An 18798-nucleotide genomic window follows, 5' to 3' on the forward strand; every position below is an offset into this window, starting at 1 on the left:
ACACAGAAAGAGCTGTGGTAGTCCCTGCCCAAAAAGCCACCCATGCTGCCTGTTTGGTGACATTGAGGTCCAGATTTGAGCCCCTGTACCAGCACGGTGGAGACACTCATTGCAGGGAGGAACTGGCAGGCACAGCCATGCCTACCTGTCAGCAGCTGCTGCTGCTCCATGTCCCAGATGGTGACTCTCTTCCCTGTGCCACTGGCCAGGACGCCATCCGCTGTCGGGTGGAACTGCAGCATGTCCACCGGGCCCCCCCCGGGCCCCAGGGTCAGTCCCACATCGCTCGGTATGTCCTGGCCGCTCTGGGGCAGGCGCCACACCTTCACCTGCAGCACCAGGGAGAGGAGGGTCAGTCCCTTGGCAGAAGAGCCAGATCCTGCTGGGTGCCAGCAGCGTTCGACCTGGGCTTGCTGCTCTTCCAGGCTCTGGTCCCTGCAGACACCAGGTGACCCCACACCACAGTTCACTGGGATCAGAGTTGTGGGCATCCCAGGTGGGAGAGGGCTGATCTCTGCCTGACACCATCTGCCCTGCCCCCCACAGCGTGGGGACATCTCACACCTGGCACCCTCCTCCCCAGGCTCCTCTTATTCTGATCACTCAGGCTCTATCACCCCTGGATGAATCCCAGAGACGTGCCAGGGAGCACAGCATGTCCCCTTGGGAGCCCTGGTACCACTCACCATCTCATCTGCAGAGCCAGTAGCCAGGAGGAGCTGATCGAAGGGTGAGAAATCAAAGTCTGTCACCACATCTGGAAAGAGAAGGGCAGAAGTTTGTCCTCACTTGACCCCTGCAGACAGCGTCTCTGCCACCTCTACTCTTCCCCAGCCTCTTTTCACATACACACATTGCATACAGGAACAGGCAGCTGGGGTCAGATACAGCCCCATCAGGGCATGTCGGAGTAGCTCAGCTTTGTTGTGAAAGCTTGAACCCCTCCACACTGTCCGTCAGGATCTGACACCCCTTTGGCAGTCAATGGGAGCCCTGAAGGGTAACACTGCACAACTGCATTTCCCTGTGTAGCCCACCACCACCCCAGTTTGGCCCTGATTTCAGGACAGACATCTCCAGAAGGCACAGGGAGAAGCAGGAACAGCACAAAGCGTCTGTGCTGGCCCAGACACCGGCGAGTGAGGCCACGGGCAGCTGGGGCTGTGCTGGTAACAAAGCTCCCTTTGTAGCACCCGGCCCAGCGTGCCGATGGTGGGGAAGCTCCTCGCAGAGCCCCGTGGGAGAAAGGCTGACACCAGCAGCAGCAGCCCCTCAGACGCATTTGGCACGCTCTGGGAAGTAGGTCACTGTGTACTTTCCTGCTTCCAGGAGGTTGCTGAGAGACAGGCCCAGGAGGCAGGAAAAGCGAGCAGCGAGCTCTGCTGTATTTGCCCCAGGAGGAGAAAGAAATGCTTCCCCCGCTTTGGAGGCATTGCTCTGGCACAGCCGGCTTCAAAGGGCTCCTGTTACATCCCATTAAGCAGCTGTTAATGCCTCGCAGGCTGCCGATGCACCCCTCCATGTCCCCTGCAGCAGCAGAGCTAGCTGACACACTGCCGGTGCCCAGCACAGTGCCCCTGAGGCAGGGATGGAGCCAGATGGGGATAGCACAGGCTGGGCACGACACAGTCCTGCAGCCGTGCCAAGGCACAGCATGCAGGAGCACAGTGCTGGGACTGACTCCCATTTTGCTGTTCTGGTGCAGTTCTGGGGTAACGGGTAACCAGTGCCCCCAGGCTGGCACTGCTGCTCTGATGATGGGAGAGGGGTATGTGGAGCACCCCAACACTCCTTCCCTGTGCCCAGGCAGGAAGCAGAGCCCTCCACTCTGCAGTATGCACCCCTCTGCCAGTGGTAATGCTGCCAGCACCTCTTCCCCTGCAGCACTCACTCTGCCCGCATCAGAGCTGCTCAAGGCCACGTAGCCTCTGGTCCGGCCTGTTCATCCTGTCACTAGGGCCAGGTACACCCACAGTGATGCCAGCTCCTCCACCAGCCTGGCACTGGGTGTACTGGGAACTTCAGGGTGTGCAATGAGTAACATGGGAAGGGTGTGCTAGAGGAAGAGCATGAGCAAGAGCTACATGTCCAAACCTCACTGCAGCTTGAAAGATGAAGGGATGCGGATCAATTTGGCTCCTTAGCAAAAGTCCAGCCTGGCAGAGTCCCACGTGGTCAGCATGGCTGCAGCCAACTTGTGCCTCACACACAAGTGAGACTTCTCAGGGTCTCCCTGCCTGTGGGTGATGGTCCCTAGGAACTCCAGCAGTTCTCCCAGCTCCTTGCCTGGGAGACAGCCCAACACAGCATCCTGGACTAGGACTCAGCACCCAAGCGCCTCCACACAGCTTCACACAGAGCACAGTGGAGGCATGGGGACAAAACAATCCAAGGCCAGCAGCCACCCAGCTCACCTGAGTGGCAGCACAGCTGAGACACAGTCCTCTTGCCTCCATCCTCGCACTCCAGTGGCACGATGCCCAGCACACCTGCAGGGATGATGCAGGAGCAGGTCACCAGCTGCCTGCCAGTCTGCCCACAAGGACCCCCCCAGTCTGGGACACAGCGGGGGCACCGAGCTTTGCAATGCAAGCTAGGATGTGTGGGATTGTCAGCACCTTTGTAGGAACTCAGGGGAAGCTTCCTCCACATGCCCTCATGCCTTCTGGGGTCTGTGGGGCTGACCCATCACCCAGAGCCCAAGGCAAATCCATCCCACACCCCCAGGCGCACTGGGCATCCTTTCCCTCATGCCTCACCTGATGCCTCAGCATTGAATGCAATCCAACGGCAGCTGGCCTTCACGTTGTTCCCATAGGATGTGACAGAGCCCGCTCGGATACCCCCGATCCAGGCCTGGAATGGAGAGGGAAAAGCCATGTCAGGAGATGCTTCTGTTTTGGAGGGAGCCAATGCCATGGCTGGAGCATGGTGGAGGGAAGATGAAGCATCAGGATTGCATTGCTGGAGACCCTCAACACCACCAGAGCTCCCACACCAATGGGCCTGGCACTACCTGGAGGCTGCCAACACCAGTGGGATTGTGCTGATGGCACATCTGTAGAGCCCTGTCCTATGGGAGGGCCAGGGCCGCGAGGCTACTTATGCTCTCTGCATAGAAGTGCAGCCCCTCAGAGGGGCTGGAGGCTTCTGGGCCAGCTTTGCCAGGAATGGGAAGCACAAACATCCCAGTTCTCAGTGCTGCTTCTCCCTGTCCCAGCCCTGGGCCCTCCCATGATGGGAAGGGCTCAGGGGACTCTATGATAAACTGATGTCAGGGAATTTGGGATTGGACAAAGGCTCTTGGGCTGTGAAGCACCACAGGATCAGGCTGTGGCTGACCAAGGGAGAGCAATGCCTCCAGCAGCATGCTTCCCACATGGACACACAAGCAAGGAACTTCATTACAGCTCCAAAACCAAAATCTTCCTTTGCAGTGGTTTCCACTACTACCCCACAGCCAAGCACGGCACTGGGATGCCCTGCATCAGTCAGACCTGCTCTGGGTGATACAGACACCTGGTCTTAAGTGGCCACCAGGACCAGGAGCTCTGAGGCACACTTAGGGCCAAGTCCAACCCTCAAGTAAAGGCGGGTGTTGTACAGCTGCCACCATACCTGTAGTCGCACCAGCACCCACCAGCATCACACAGAGGTGCATTGGGTGTCTGGAGTGGTAGATAGTTCACAAACAGGGCAGAGCCCTGTGCAGGAATGGGAGCTGCATATGCAGCCCCAAAAGGACTGAGATCTGAGTTTCCTCTCCTTGCACAGTTTCCTTTTGACAGAGAGAAGCAGTTCCTGCAGCACTTCCTCTAGTCCTTGTCACAGCAGCCTGCTCAATTGAAGACCTGTTAACCCTTCTCCTGCCAAAGGTGGGTTCCTCTCCCTTTATCCATCAGATGGCAGGGGGCTCCAGTGAGGAACTGGAACATGTCTGGAGCTTGACCAAACCCCAGGAGGAAGGGTCCTGCAATCTGCATCCAGTCATGGTCCCTCAGCAAGGGGGTACACCAGCCACATCCAGAGTACCACACAGGACCCCTGCAGCAAGGTCAGAGGCACCACTGAGCTGGCCCATTGCAGCCCCACAACAACGCTGCAGGCAGGCAGAAGCCCTCAGGGAAGCGATCCCCTCCATAGAGTGCCAGGGCAGCCAGTGAAGCATATGGTACATTCCTGGCTACGCCCCTGCAAGCTTTCAGGGCACCTCTGCCAGCAGAGCCCTGCAGACACTGCCTGAAGGGGAGAAGCAACTCAGATGTGATCCTTCGTGTTTACACTGCACTTCCTTATCCGGCCAGGTCAAGTGTCTGCCTCCATAAACAAGCTGCTCAGGCAGACACGAACAATGCTTCCTGCTGTGACACCCAAGACGGGTTTGGAGAGGAGACATCCATCTCCCACCTCCTGCCCCACAGAGCTGGGTAGTGGCCTCGCTTCCCAGGGATATGTTTCACACCTGGGTGGGAAATGCCTTTTGGAAAGGCCACCGCCTGTGTGCCAAGCCTGCTGGGAGCTGCTGGGGATGGAACAGCTGCCTGCCCACATGCTGGGGTGAGAGCACACCGTCTCCTGGTGTCCTGCAGAGCTCCCTCACCATGGGCAGTGACACAGGCAGCAGTGATGGGGACGTCCCTGCATGGGGGAAGCCATAAACCCCCCTGGCCACGCACTCAGCACCCCCACCCCCCACCCCCCCCCCCACACACACTCCCCAAGCCGGCTGTCGGCAGCAGCTCGTCTGCACCCTGAGGTTCACAGCCAAATGCTCGTCTGGCGGAGTGTGACCTGCCACCTGCTCTGCAGACACACACACACAGGCCGACATGCCAAGGGAATGGTGGGATGCTGGAGGCTGGGCACAATGGTGAGGCCACCACATCCCCTCCTACAGCCTGGCACAAGGACAGCCTGGCCAGGAAGTGACAGGGAAGAAGAGCACTGACATCCAGGGGCTGCGAGATGAACATTTTGGTGGCCCTAAATTCTTTTTAAAGGCAGCAAATCATGATACTTTTTAGGAGCACCACCCATCCAGCCTGAGCCCTCCACTTCTGGCCATGTGGCCTACGATGAAGGGCTGCAGCTTCCCACACCTGTGTGCCACCCTGGCATGACTGGTAACTGCAGCAGCCATGCTGCAGCTGGCCCATGCCGTCCCTTCCCCATGTGGACCATCCCTGGCAGAGACTCTGCTCCAGTTGTGCCAGGCTGGGAGCCACCCAGGTGGGATCCCACCACCTGCCTCTGCTGCAGCAGAGCAGCAGCACCTTGCTTATGGCCACAGTGCTGTAGAGATGCTGGATGAAGGGTGTCTGGCTCAGGGAGCACTCAGAAAGGCTACGTGTCCTCGTAACGCTTCCCAGTGTGGCTCACCTGGAACAACCCACCCTGACCCAGCCTCTTAGCCCCTGCTCTGCTGAACCTGCAGAGGACAGGGATCTGGGAGAGCACCCTGGCAGGACTACCCGCTGCCACCATGCACCGAGGTGGATCACAAGGCTCGGCACAGTAGGGGATGGTTATTTGTGGGACAGAGACCAGAGCCAGGCCCAATATAGCCCTGTGCTGCCCAGAGAAACCCACCAGACCTGCCTGGCCTCAGCAGTACCAGGCTCCACAGCTCACAGGCTGGGTGACGGAGCTCAGCACCTTCCTGTGAGGCCCAACGCTTCCTCTTCACCTGCGGAAGCAGGGTGGCAAGAGCAGGGCCCAGGTTTCACACTCAGAGTGCTCACTTCCCTGGCTGGCCATGGGCAAGCCAACGTTGCAGGGAGGGCCGAGCACAGGCGAGGCAGCAAGCCGAGCTGGGACAGCAGGCAGGCCGAACCACGGCCAACCACCTGTGCCAGCTGTGCCCAGTGGCAGAGTGGCACAGCCTGCCTCACTGCACCGCGGTATGGGGACCCTGAGGCAGTGGCAATGGCTGCATCGGAGCAGCTCCCGGCTGGGCGGGCTGCACCGGGAGAGGGCCGGGGCTCCCCATCAGCACCGGCTGCAGAGCGCTCCATGACACTGAGACGACGCCAGCGCCGGAGCGGGAGGTGGCGGATGCCAGGGAGAGGCCGCCCGAGTGATGCTGCGGCGTCGCTGCCGGGCACCGGGCGGGGGCACCGGGCGGGGGCACCGGGCGGGGAACCCGGGCACGGCCCCGCTATACCGGCGGTGCCGTAGCAGCGGGACCCGGAGCCGCGCCCGACCGGGGCGGAACCGCAGGGGCTGGTGCTGTCCCGCTGCCCTCGCCCCCCCAGTACCGATCGGCGGGAAGCGCCCCGCGGTGCTCACCTCCCTGCGAGGCAGCCGGGCCTCCGTGTGCCGGAACTTGGACGCCTTGAAGCGGCTCATGGTGCTCCGGCCGCACCGCACCGCTCAGCGCCGTGCCCAGCCCAGCCCAGCCCAGCCGGGCCGCGCTGATCCGCCCACCCCAAGGCTCCGCCCACAGCCACGCCCTTGTCATTGAGCTCCGCCTCCCGCGCTGGACTCGGTGTTTCCGCAGCCAGTGCTCAGAGCAGGCTGGTGTAGTCGGTGTCTGTCGGGATGAGCCTGGCTGCCCTAGACCGGCCCATGGGGACGGACTGACCCCTGCCCCGGTCTCCTTAGCGCGGCTCCCGGCCTGCCCTTCGCTTGGTACATTGACCCCGACCACCCCCTCCCGTAGGGCTGCCACGCAGAGGACCCTCCGGGAGTTCCCCTCCGCGGCGGCTGCACCACTGCGGCCACCGGGCACCGCGTATGCAGACCCAGGGACGGCCCCAGCGTGGCGGAGGAACGAGGCTATTGCGCAGGTGCGCTGCTCATCCCGCTCAGTGTGTGCCGCCGGTGGCGCAGGCGGAAGGTGGCGGTGGCCTTTCGTGTTCCCGAAGGGAGCAAAGCGGAAGGCGAGGGAAGAGTAGAGCATATAATTGGTCATCGGAGACGTGAAGAATATCCTTATCCATGGGCAGGGCCCTGACCGGCGAGAACAGCAGGTCCTTTGGGCTCTCCACGTCCTTTCAAGCTGGAGATCACTGAGATGGGCGAAGATGAGCCACTGACTGAGCTGTGAAAGGACCCAAAACAGTATTGCTGGTACCGAGCACCGCTGTGAGAGTTCATGGAATCAACTCCTGGGTTCATGACATTCCAGTGAAGAAAGGTCCAGAAGATCATGGAAATCAGAAGTTTCTGAAGTGGGGAGAAGGGCCCTGCAGAATCACATTGCATTAGACATGCTGTTAGCATCAGGAGGATTGTGCTGTGTTTATGTAGACCAAAACAAAAGAACAGAAACAGAGGAGATCTGGAAATGGAGTAAATTTTTTTGCATGAGGAACAAAAAGAGGATACATCTTACGGGTGTCAAGAAGCATGGCTCTGGCCAACCTCTTCATTCCTGACATAAGGCATTCCCGACATTAGGTTAAGAAGTTGCTTGGTATTTTAATTATGATACTGGTAATTTTCAAGAGCATTTCTGTAATAATGCAGTGTATTGGGAAATAATGTAAAAGATGAGAGTTATCTAAAATTGAAATTAGATAAGTCTCAAAGGGGGTAATTGTTACCCAGCAATGAGGAATGCTTCATCCTCCATCACTAAACACATCCAGTCCTTCTTGTGTACAGGGGTTACTGATAATAGCACAGGTTGGTTCTTCAGTTCACCTACAGTGCTCGTCATTTTGTTGTCACATCCTGAGACCTTTTCCCCTGGAGGGGACTGCATGGTGTTGGGCAGGGCTGAGCAGGCCTGGGCCAGGCCCCAGCACATTGCAGTGATTTGTGCCTCTCAGGACACAGCATACTTTTTCCAAATATTTTACTATTTTTTCCAGGTTCTGCCCTTGTTCAGGGGTGAAGTTCCAAAACGCTGGGGGTGCTCACTGTTGTAGGCCGTTGTCTATACTATCCCACAAACTCTGCCACTCATAACTATCCAGCCTCATGAAAGATTTCTGCATGGTGATTTTGAATAGTTGTTTAACCTTAAACAAAACTTGAACCATATACCACAACATGTTGGTTCCTAGTAAAAGGACCGGGCTGGTTTCAAGGGTTAAAATCTTTAAAATTCTCAAACGCTATTGTAATCAGCCTGGAGGAGAACGAATATGTCAGCAGGAAGGAAAGATGGAAGAAAGCTGTAGGAAGATGTCTCCCCCGTGAGCTGTCTCTCCGCGAAGGCCAAAGGTGTAATTACAAGTAGTTCCCAGTAGATGTCTCCCGAAGCACAGAGGTGATGACCATGCTGAGTGCACAGATAGGTAAGTTTCACGACCCACGTTTCTGCCGTTTCGTAAACCCTTGTTAGAAAGTACAACAAAATTATAATCAGCCCGGGCCCCAGCGATAACAAACATCGCCTCAGGGAACACACACTGCAAGTGAGGTATCACATATCCCAACCCCGAGAACAGGCACAACAACTCCGGAGGGCAAATGTATCAACATTGTGACTGGTGACTACTAAACCAATACAATGAATGCTAACAACAAATTTGTTTTAACACGCTCCGGTCAGGTCTGTCGTTATCTCAACCCTTCATGCCCTACGTTGGGCATCAGAAAGAACAGTTGTGATTTAAGCCCAGCCTATAACTCGGTACCACGCAGCTACTCACCTCGACTCCCCAGTGGGATGGGGACGAGAATCAGAAGAATTGAAAACCTGTGGGTTGAGATAAGAACAGTTTAATATTAAGTAAAATATAATAAAAATACTAAAAAAGAATACCAACAATAACAGTACATATATTAATAGGGAAAAAAACAAAAAAAGTAGAAAATACAAGTGATGCACAATACAGTTGCTCACCATCAACTGAAAGATACCCAGCCTGTCCTAAGCAGTGATCCATCCCTTCTGGCTAACTCCTGACACGCTGGGGTATGGAATACACGTTTGGCTAGTTTGGGTCAGCTGTCCTGTCTGTGCTCCCTCCCGGCTTCTTGTGCTCATCCTCACTGACAGAGCATAAGAGACTGAAAAGTCCTTGACCACGGCAAGCGCTACTGAGCAACAACTAAAACATCTGCGTGTTATCAGCATTATTCTCAGACTACAGCTAAAACACAGCACTGCACCAGCTACTAGAAAGAAAACTGACTCTATCCCAGACGAAACCAGGACAATCTGTAACACATTTCAAGCTCATCTTGATCCTCCTCTGTGAAAATCATTCCGATAGGAATCTGGTCAGGTGAGTGGGATTCAAAATGTGTATGTGTTATATGGAATCAGGTTTTAAAAGTCCGAACGTATCTTTAATGATCCCATATTTCAAAGTAATGCTTCAAATTCTTGGATTTACACACAATAAACAGCAATTACATTTTACATTGCAACCTCCATACTCCATCCCTATCTGTGACATTCATATAAACCACTATACAAGTCACAATCTTTTCTCCTAATTATCAATAGTTTTACTGTTGTATGTAATGATAAAACAGAGGTGACAAATGGTAGAAAATTGCAGTTGTCATGGCCTGCTGCCTTTGCTTTTTTTCATGTCCTAACATTCAAAAGTCCTACTTCTCCAGGGTCTGAAAACAATCAGAAGATCCTGATAAGCAGTAATTCCCAGTGACAGACCTTGCTACGCATCTAAAACACACAGTATTTCAAAATCCATGTCCTGTGGTTCACCTGTTGTTTTCATTGACTACATGAGATTTCCCCAGACTTCTGAAGACAAGTATCTGTAGAGCAGTTTTTAAATTACATGTAGGGGGACCATTTCTTAGCTGCCTCTAAAAAGCTTACTAGATGATCTTAAGGCCCTTTCCAACCCTAACTATTCTATGATTCTATGAAATATTTATTCTCAAAGCGTAAATTAATCCAATTTAACTGCTTCTCAATTCAGTAAAACACTGTGGTGTTCATTCTCTAAAAAGAGTGTCAAACCATGCCAGAAAAAGCTACCTCATTCAACAGAGGATCATTTGGTGCAGAGCATGGAAAATGTATTTTATAGTAGATGGGTGTAGATTAATGTAGATGGGTGATGGCACTTGCAATAAAGCAGGCTTGGGGAAACTGTGTGCTACAGGAGTAAGGAAGACATTTTCTACCTTCACAGGATTATTGTACCCCTTTTATTTTTTAGTAACTTTGACAGGAGGAAGTTAATATTAAAAAAAAAAAACAAACAAAAATTTAAGCACCTTGTTAGGTGAAGTGTACTACGCCAACTGGCTTTAATATGAGAGATGTAATACCTGAATTCAGAAGCTGTTTATAAAGTAAAATATTGGATTCAGCCAACCAATGAAACAAAACCCAGAAGCATTAAGAAAAAACTGGTTAAATGTCATTATGACAATGATATTGTTACTTGGAAACTTTAGTTATGTTATGTTAATAATTTATGCACTGCCTTGTTTAATACACATTAAATCCTCTAAGTGACATGCTATTTTGTTATACATAGACTGTGCACACACACACACACCAAAAAAAAATGTCTGGAGAAGACTGGATACTGATGGTTCTCCTATAGTGATATTTACCCTTAGATAATAATAAATATATGGCTTATCTACCAGTGAAGTTACATTCCAGCTTTTTTTTTCAGTTATGGAGTTTACAGGGCTTGTATTAGCTTTCCACATAGAATTACATGTTGATACTAATAAATGCTTTCTCCTTGTCACTTGATTTTCCCCAAAAAGGATGACAGAAATTAGTAGATTTGCACAAAATAGAAAGGAGTTCTCAAATATAATAATCAGTCATTTAACTGTAAATGCACAAAGTGCTGGCAGGGAGGTATTCCTGCAGTTACAGTACTGCAACTTAAGTTCAAAAACTCCCCAAGATACCCTCTAAGAATAATATAATTCAGACAAACTAAGCTGTCCTGCTGGAGTTGACATTACTACAGAGAGTAATGGGAAATCAATTTAAGAAGTGTCAACTCAAGAAACAACAGAAAAAAGAAAAGGGAAAACAGTTCTCAGATTTGTCTCTAAAATGTTTCAGTCTGACTCAAGAGTGACACCCAGGGACAATTTATAAAGAACAGTATGAAATATACTTCTTTGCTGTCCTAGTGTGATTATCAACTACTGACAACTCCTCTCTGAACTCCTAATCTACATCTGGAAGCAGTAAAACATCTATTTGTTGTTTAGAAGGATAATTTTAGCATACCAACAATTCTACTGGGGTGTCAAACTACTGAACTGTTTTTCAAGAAATCAAATATTTTTTACTGGTGAAGGGGTTACAGGTAGGAAACAGCACAGAATAGATCAGGAAGTTGTATTTTGGAGCTGTACACACACACACATATTATGCACACACACGCAATTTGCAGCCTTCTATCATGTGAGCAGCAGACCTAGAGCTACATGCCACTGTGGCAGAACACAGACATAATGAAATCTGAATGGAAATCCCCCAAAATAATATAATTATGCCAGTAATTAAATGTAAAGATTAAAATTCATCTGTCACAGAACTGGCTTACGGTCCATTTACTACACATAACTTCCACAACAAAGTTTTGTTCTGACACTGCTTTGGGTTCCTCTGTTCATGCTTGTGCCAGCTTTTTTGCCTGACTGTACTTCAGAAATTCTGCTGGCATAATTACATAGCACTTATCAAGAGAAAGAGGGGTTTCTACTAGGACTGTTACATTTCCTTCACAAACAACATTAACTAGGCTGACAAAGGAATTCTTCTGGCTGTATAGTTGCATCTACATTGGTCATTTTGTGCTGGCACAGCTTTTTTTTTTCTACTCACTAAAGCAACTGACCTACACTGTCAAGTCTTATAGTAGAGGCTTGGTCTGAGTCCTTTCCAATTCTCTAAAGCTATTTACAGAAAAAAAAATAAAACAAAAAGTCCCTTAAAAATCACCTCATCACAACAATCCTAAAAATTTGTGAGATCAGTGTGCATACAGAAACAGCACCACTTTTTCTTCCCAGAAGTTACTGCACTTCAAGAAACAGCATTCTTACAGTCAGTTATCTCCTAAAAAAGTGTTAAAACTTCTTGAAATGGTTATTTTCAGAAATCCATCTTTTAAGTGTATGTTTTAACTGTATAGCTGGGAGGAGATAAGCTGTTCTAGGAATAGGGTCACACTGCTAATAAACAAAAGGAAAGGGTTATTAAAGGATTCATCGTGATCATTAACTTTTACAAGCTGCACAGAACAATGCTCTTTTTAGACCCAATATTGTTTAATGTCCTTTGGGCACAGTGCAAAATCAAGAACAATGTGGATGTTGCCTGTTTGTTTCCCCACATTTTAATTAGACCACCACTGCTTTGGAAAGAGTGATGTTGCTGGTGCTACATCTGGTATTTCCAAAAAAAGATTGAAGAACAAAACAAGAGAAAAATGTTCCTTAAAAGTAGTAATTATAATAGCAATAATATAAACATTGTCAACTATATCTCAGACAGTTTTTGTATCCCTTGCTACGTTCAAAGTTTACTTAGCTACGAACTACGTTATGGAAAAGACTGAGTACATAGCACAGAAAAGCAGTATTAGGAGACTGTAAACCCTTTGGTGAAAGAAGATACCTTTTTATTTGTCTGACATTCCACATGTGCCAACATAGTTATGTAACTACTAAGGACAATGCAGAAAACAAGAATTGTGCAAGCAAGTTTGGATTAAGCTAATACTTGTTAGAATGCCAGAGACATTTTTATGTTGGTGCCATGTTTTTTACAGAATGCAGAATGCTTTTTTTCTTAATTTCTTAATGTAAGCACGTACATTTTGTGTTGGAAAAATCCTCTCCCACATGCTTCTATTTTAGTGACTTTGCAGATGGACAAAACTAAAACTAATCAGTGGTACAATGCCAACAGGAGTAATGGAGTTTCAGCAAAAACAAATGTGCATTAGCACCTATGAGTGACATTAAGTGCTTGGCAGACACTAAAGTCTAACAGAAATTTTTCTTCTGATAATTGCAATCCAATTCTGTAGCCATTCAGTGTTTGTGGACAAGTTTTACAATTACTTTATTTCAATTTCCCATGTACTGCACCAGAGTGCCAATATATGCTCTCTTTCAAGACAGGAGGGAAATTGTAATTGATTTAGCCATCCCTAATCCAGAATAATTCCCCATGCGAATTGTCTGCTCTGGAATAAAAATACTGGCACAGAGTAATTCTGGAGTGATTAGTCTTATTTAGAAACAAGCTCACTATTTCATTCTCACAATTTAATAATGAAGTAATTATTTTCTGGAACAATGTTAGCATGTTAACTGGCTATAGAGGAACAGCTTTAAAAATTCCATGACATTGTTATTCCTGCTTCCTAGCAATAACACCATTTTGCTTTAGTCATTACCAAAACTAAAATCTTAATGGATCTCTACTAGACAAAATGCTCCATCAACTGGACTTCTGGAGAACTAAGAAGGTTAAAATAAAGCACATGAGAATCCCACATGGAACTAGCTCTCTATTCCCACCTCCTGGGATACAGACAGATAGCATGTAAAACTTTCTATATGAGAAGTCAATGTTGTGAAACTTACCAGATGTATAAGGTAGGAGACGTGGCCTAGAGATGTTACGGAATCCAACAGTGGACGTGGCAGCTCTGGGCTTCTCCATGTCAGGAAGTCACTTCAATAAGAAAGAGTATGAATAAACAGCATGTTACATACCTTTCATTAACACCCTGTATTGGTATTTCAGTGCTAAGTTCAACGTTTTCATTATCTTACAAAAACATTCTTTATTAACAGTCTAGAAAAATTATGAGGTACGTCTGAATTCTGTTTGACAAGGACTCAGAATCACAGAATTGTAGAATCATAGAATCATTTAGGTTGGAAAAGATGTTGAAGATCAAGTCCAACCATTAACCCAGGACTGCCAAGCCCACCACTAAACTGTGTCCCTAAACACGACTTCTACATGTCTTTTAAATAGCTCCAGGGTTGGTGACTCTACCACTTCCCTGGGCAGCCTGTTCCATTGCCCAACAACCCTTTTGGTGAAGAAATTTTCCTGATATCCAATCTAAATCTTCCCTGGTGGAACTTGAGGCTGTTTCCTCTTTTCCCATCACTTGTTACCAGGGAGATGAGACCAACCCTCACCTCACTACAACCTCCTGTCAGGTAGTTGTAAGAGAGTGGTAAGGTCTCCCCTGAGTCTCCTTCATGCTCAACACCCCCAGCTCCCTCAGCCATTCCTCATCAGACTTGTGCTCCCAAGACCCTTCACCAGTTTTGTTCCCTTCTTTGGACAGGCTCCAGCACCTCCATGTCTTTCTTGTAGTGAGGGGTCCAGAACTGAGCACAATATTCAAGGTGCAGCTTCACCAGTGCCGAGTACAGGGGGACAGTCACTTCCCTGGTCCTGCTGGCCACACTGTTTCCGATACCTTGTGCATCTGTGTTAGTCTGTAAGCCCTATTTTAAATGGTAGCCATCTTTTTGCATTTTTTTCTTCTATATCAAGCTACAAAACTGACAATTTGATGATATTCAGAATTGCAAATTCTCTGTTACTTGTCTCCTGCTAGAACAACACTTGCTTACAGCCAGCCTCCTAAGGATCTGGCACTTAAAAGTTATCACTGTTGCTCAGTCAGCTCAGCACCTCAGCCCCTGAGATTCTCAACTTTGTCTCAGGTCACAGGGAGAAAAAATACCCTGTTTCCATTTATCACTTCCAGAGAATCTATGCATCTTATGCTTGTAATATTTACTCTTCACATCCAACAGATTTATAGGTGAAACAAATTTACTCTAATGAAACCAAAGGTTAATTTTCTAATCAAAATGTTGCTAATCAACATGAAAGCATAAGAACAGTTGAACAGAGTTCTGGATTGTACTGAACGGGATTTATTTTTAGCCACTTCAGTATCTTAACTGACATGATGCCTGCTCCCAACAATCCTTACATCCTTCCAAAACCATGCAGTCTCTGCCTCTTTTGAAAATAGATTCCCTCCTGTCTCTAACCTTTCCAGTTCTAACTCAGTCACTGTAATCATCATTAAAGTGATCTCATTTTTCCCTTCCTTGGATGTTTGTTCTTTGCTCAGCACATTCCTTCCACATTAAGCAACGTTTCTGCTATTTACATTTTTGACTGTCATAAGGTTTATTAACTACATATAGATTCATCACAACGTGCATACCTAACCCCCTTTGTTTATTTTGAGCTTTGATAGCAAAAAACCCCCACACATAAGAAACAGTTTTGACAAACTACTACCTAAACCACCCTCCCTCTACTGCTTACCAGTTTATCAGCTCAGTATCAGAACTATGGAAGGATGGGGACCTGTCAGAGCGAGTCCAGAGGAGGCCACGAAGATGCTTAGTGGTCTGGAGTACCTCTGCTCTGGAGACAAGCTGAGAGAGCTGGGCTTGTTCAGCCTGGAGAAGAGAGGGTTCTGGGGAGACCTTAGAGCAGCTTCCAGTGCCTAAAGGGGCTACAAGAGATGTGGAGGGGGACTTTTTACAATGGCCTGTAGGGACAGGACAAGGGGCAATGACTTTAAACTGCCAGAGGGGAGATTTAGATTAGACATTAGGAAAAAATTCTTCACTATGAGTGTGTTGAAGCATTGGCACAGGTTGTCCAGAGAAGCTGGAGCTGCTCCATCTCTGGTAGTGTTAAAGGCCAGGCTGGACAGGGCTTTGAGCAACCTGGTCTTATGAAAGGTGTCCCTGCCCATGGTGGGGGGATTGGAACTGGATGATCTGTAAGGTCCATTCCAACCCACACAATTCTGTGATTCTATGAAGAAATTCTAAGGAGTAAACTGTGATGACTGTGCATTCAAAGAGAGGCACCTTGAATAAGGAACTAGCTAGGACCTAACTTACAGATCGTTTAGATCTTTAAACAGGCTAACTGTGTATATATATGTATATATATATATACAGGTGAGAACTCTGAGCCTCCAGGTAAAGTCACCTGAAAAAAAGGGATGGCACTTGTGATAAAGACCTTTCAGTCTTTTTTAATACAGCTATACGAGCAGGAGAAAGAAACTTGTTATGTTGTGTGCACATAAAAAAGTGAGACATACATGACTACTTTGGAAAACAATAAGCTGGGTATGTGAAGCATTTGAGAGGTAAGGAGATGGACATAGAGAATTATAAATCGATATTTTGGTGTAAGGATCCATATATTTATTTTGCTATTTAAAATAAAACCAATTAATTTTAGCCCTTTCTGAATACTGCAGTACGTGCCTTAACTGGTCCAAAAGAAAGGTTTTAATTCTAAACTGGAGACCTCAAAAAGAAGAACTCAGCTGAGATGTACTCATTAACCAACCCACAATGAAATATGCTAAATTTGCAAGCTTCTTTGCAAGCTTGGAGCAATTCTACAGCTGGACTATGGAAAACAGTTTATGCTATGGTGCTACATAACCAAAGACGACTTTTATTTGAATCTCTTTCAATCAAATATCTTAAAATACATTAATGTAAACCACAAATACAGCAATAATGTGAATGTCCAGCAGAGGGAGAGTAACAGGTCAGAAACACCATTTGTAAATAGCAGCGTTAGAACAAACAAACCAGCGAAAAGACTTTTCCAGGTCAAGATATCTTAGTTTGGATTATACCTGGTCTTGTGCAAATATAAAAGCCTCTTTATAATAAACTTATACTTCCAGTAACACCAGCAAACCTTAGGATAGACTTGGCTCCTGAAAAAGGCATCATGCTGAAACTGTGTTTTTTTCTTCTCTAGTGCTCAGCTGCATCTCCACAGGCTACCTGGAAAGAGAATTTGCCAGAGTTTAAGAATATTAATTTATAATCTCCTGGCACCTAATCAATCTTAAAATAGTTCAGTACTTTCAGTTCTGTGTCAGGCCTCATGAATATTATGAAAGGTATTTAGAAAAATGCTTGCACAGTTTTGCTTCAGGAGATATGTATCACATGTACTTAGGTACAGCCTTAATTCAACTTTTCCACAAAAACTTCCTGATTTCACTCCACCTGCTTCTTCAAAGTAATGCTAAGCTTGACGTTTAAATGTCTTTTGAGACTGTTTGTTCACATTAGTCCCAGATAAAGAGCAATGCTTCTAGAACAGCACTTTCACAGCTGAGCAGTTTCCTGTATTTTTCTTTTAATAATTTACCTTGTAACTCTTGTATTTTCTTCCTCCTAGGTAAATAACTGGTTCTTTTAGCTTTGTTTTTAAAGACTCACTCTGACTTCAAAGCAATTCTAAATATCAGGCTACTCACTTAAGTGCGTAACTAATGTACATATTTGAATACCTTTAAATTTCAGGGCATGGCTCCCAGTGCGTCACTTGAATTTCAGCTTGCTGCCACATCAGAAAGGGAAGTCTTATTCCTTCCCTGCTCCTCCCAATCTCAGCCAAACACTTCCCATTTTGCAGCAGTTCAGGAGCTTATCTGATCTCAAGGCAAACTGAGTCAATTCATTTGTAATCAAGGCCAGGTTGGACAGGGCTTTGAACAACCTGCTCTAGTGGAAGGTGTCCCTGCACGTGGCAGGGGGTTGGAACTGGATGAGTTTTAAGGTTCCTTCCAACCCAAAACATTCTGAGTCTATGTAACTCAGCACCCTAAAACCATTCTCTTTCCCCCTCAGACTGCCGCTATTTTACGGAGTTTAATAAGCTTACCTGTTTGTTGGTGGTGAGCTGTTAATTTTTTGAACATGTTAACGTTTTGAAACTTCTCAGTGAAATACATCTTTCTTCTTCTGCATCAGGTCACCTAACTAAACCATTGTTATTTCATAGGTGTTATCTGTTAGGGTGTAAAGTGCTTGTGAGAACCTTGGATGAAAGTTAGTATTGAAGTACAAAATGCTATATCCTAATGTCATATGAAGGAGGACCTCGATTTCACTGCTACAGGACTGACTTTTCACAGGCTGCAAACTAGTTGTGAAGCTACCTTGAGATAGCTTAATATACGAATATGTTGCTCTCTCTCTAAATGAAGTCTTGTTCCTCATTCTTACTTTATACAAGCTCTGACATTTGTCAAACACCTCTTAAGGGTTGATTCATCTCAGTAACCCAGGAGGAAAAAGAAAGTGAATTGTTCTGTAGCTATATTTAATGCGATAGACTGACTCAGCAAAGGGTCTAACAAGAGCTAGAAGGCAGCGGGAGGACAGGCAGAACTGCACAAGGTCAGGTAGAACTGACAGGAGACAGTTTCTCTGCAACCCAGTCCCCACAGGTTAACCCTGAGGTGGTTCAATCACTTCTTTCCTAAGTAGTGCTTTGATAATTAAAGTCAGTCATGATGTGATGATGGATTTATATGGGTGGTTCTTAATAGGAAAAGCTTTTTAATTTTTATTAAATTAAGAGATAGTATATTTATTATAAACATTTTGATGAAGAAGAGATTTAAACAAGAGAAGCTTTTATAATGCTTTAAAACCTCAAGAGAACATAACCATTTACATTCCAGTAGGTATTTTGTGAAGTAATTTACCATGATTCCACTTCAGTTTTGTTTTGAGTGCCAGCTGTTCCTAAGTGGAAACACAAACTACAAGCCCTGCTAAAAATTTAGCATTTGAGTTTACACAATTCCTGGCAGCCTGCAAAACAGGTTTGTGCACTCCAAAGGACATCTGGCGTCTTCTGAAATTATTTGTGGACTAATTGTTTATATCCTAGCAAGTACCTAGGGAGTAAGTACCTGTCAAGGAAAGAAGTAATTTTTTCCCCTTGAAATGAGTGGTAACACACAGTTCAATACCTCTGACCAAACGCATGTTTGGGCCCACTCCCTGCATACACATCCCAAAAAAAGAAAAAAGTATTATCCT

At 47.2% G+C, this 18798-nt stretch overlaps 1 protein-coding gene and 1 long non-coding RNA gene across 3 annotated transcripts in view; both read right to left on the reverse strand.

Moving 5' to 3' along the window:
* Positions 1-6400, reverse strand: part of LOC130596691 (mitochondrial import inner membrane translocase subunit TIM16-like) — a 38322-nt gene extending 31922 nt beyond the window's left edge. Inside the window, exons 1-5 of one of the 2 annotated variants that reach the window (XM_057404604.1) lie at positions 6289-6400; positions 2760-2856; positions 2415-2489; positions 687-757; positions 146-329 (exon numbers count right to left, since the gene is read on the reverse strand). In XM_057404604.1, the coding sequence (XP_057260587.1) occupies positions 146-329; positions 687-757; positions 2415-2489; positions 2760-2856; positions 6289-6348 (487 nt within the window). In that variant the 5' untranslated portion in view covers positions 6349-6400. The remainder of the gene's footprint in view (positions 1-145; positions 330-686; positions 758-2414; positions 2490-2759; positions 2857-6288) is intronic. The other variant, XM_057404694.1, reaches the window with a different exon arrangement.
* A 9979-nt stretch (positions 6401-16379) lies between these two features.
* On the reverse strand, positions 16380-17542 carry LOC130597668 (uncharacterized). Its single transcript, XR_008971847.1, has 2 exons — positions 17256-17542; positions 16380-16740 (listed from the first exon to the last, which is right to left on the reverse strand). It is a non-coding gene; the product is annotated as an uncharacterized LOC130597668 (long non-coding RNA).
* Between the last annotated feature and the right edge of the window lie 1256 nt (positions 17543-18798).

This window comes from Pezoporus wallicus, unplaced genomic scaffold, assembly GCF_028554395.1.
Source record: "Pezoporus wallicus isolate ANWC-B61680 ecotype Strahan unplaced genomic scaffold, APGP_CSIRO_Pwel_v1 contig_8000, whole genome shotgun sequence".
Taxonomy (NCBI): Eukaryota; Metazoa; Chordata; class Aves; order Psittaciformes; family Psittacidae; genus Pezoporus; species Pezoporus wallicus.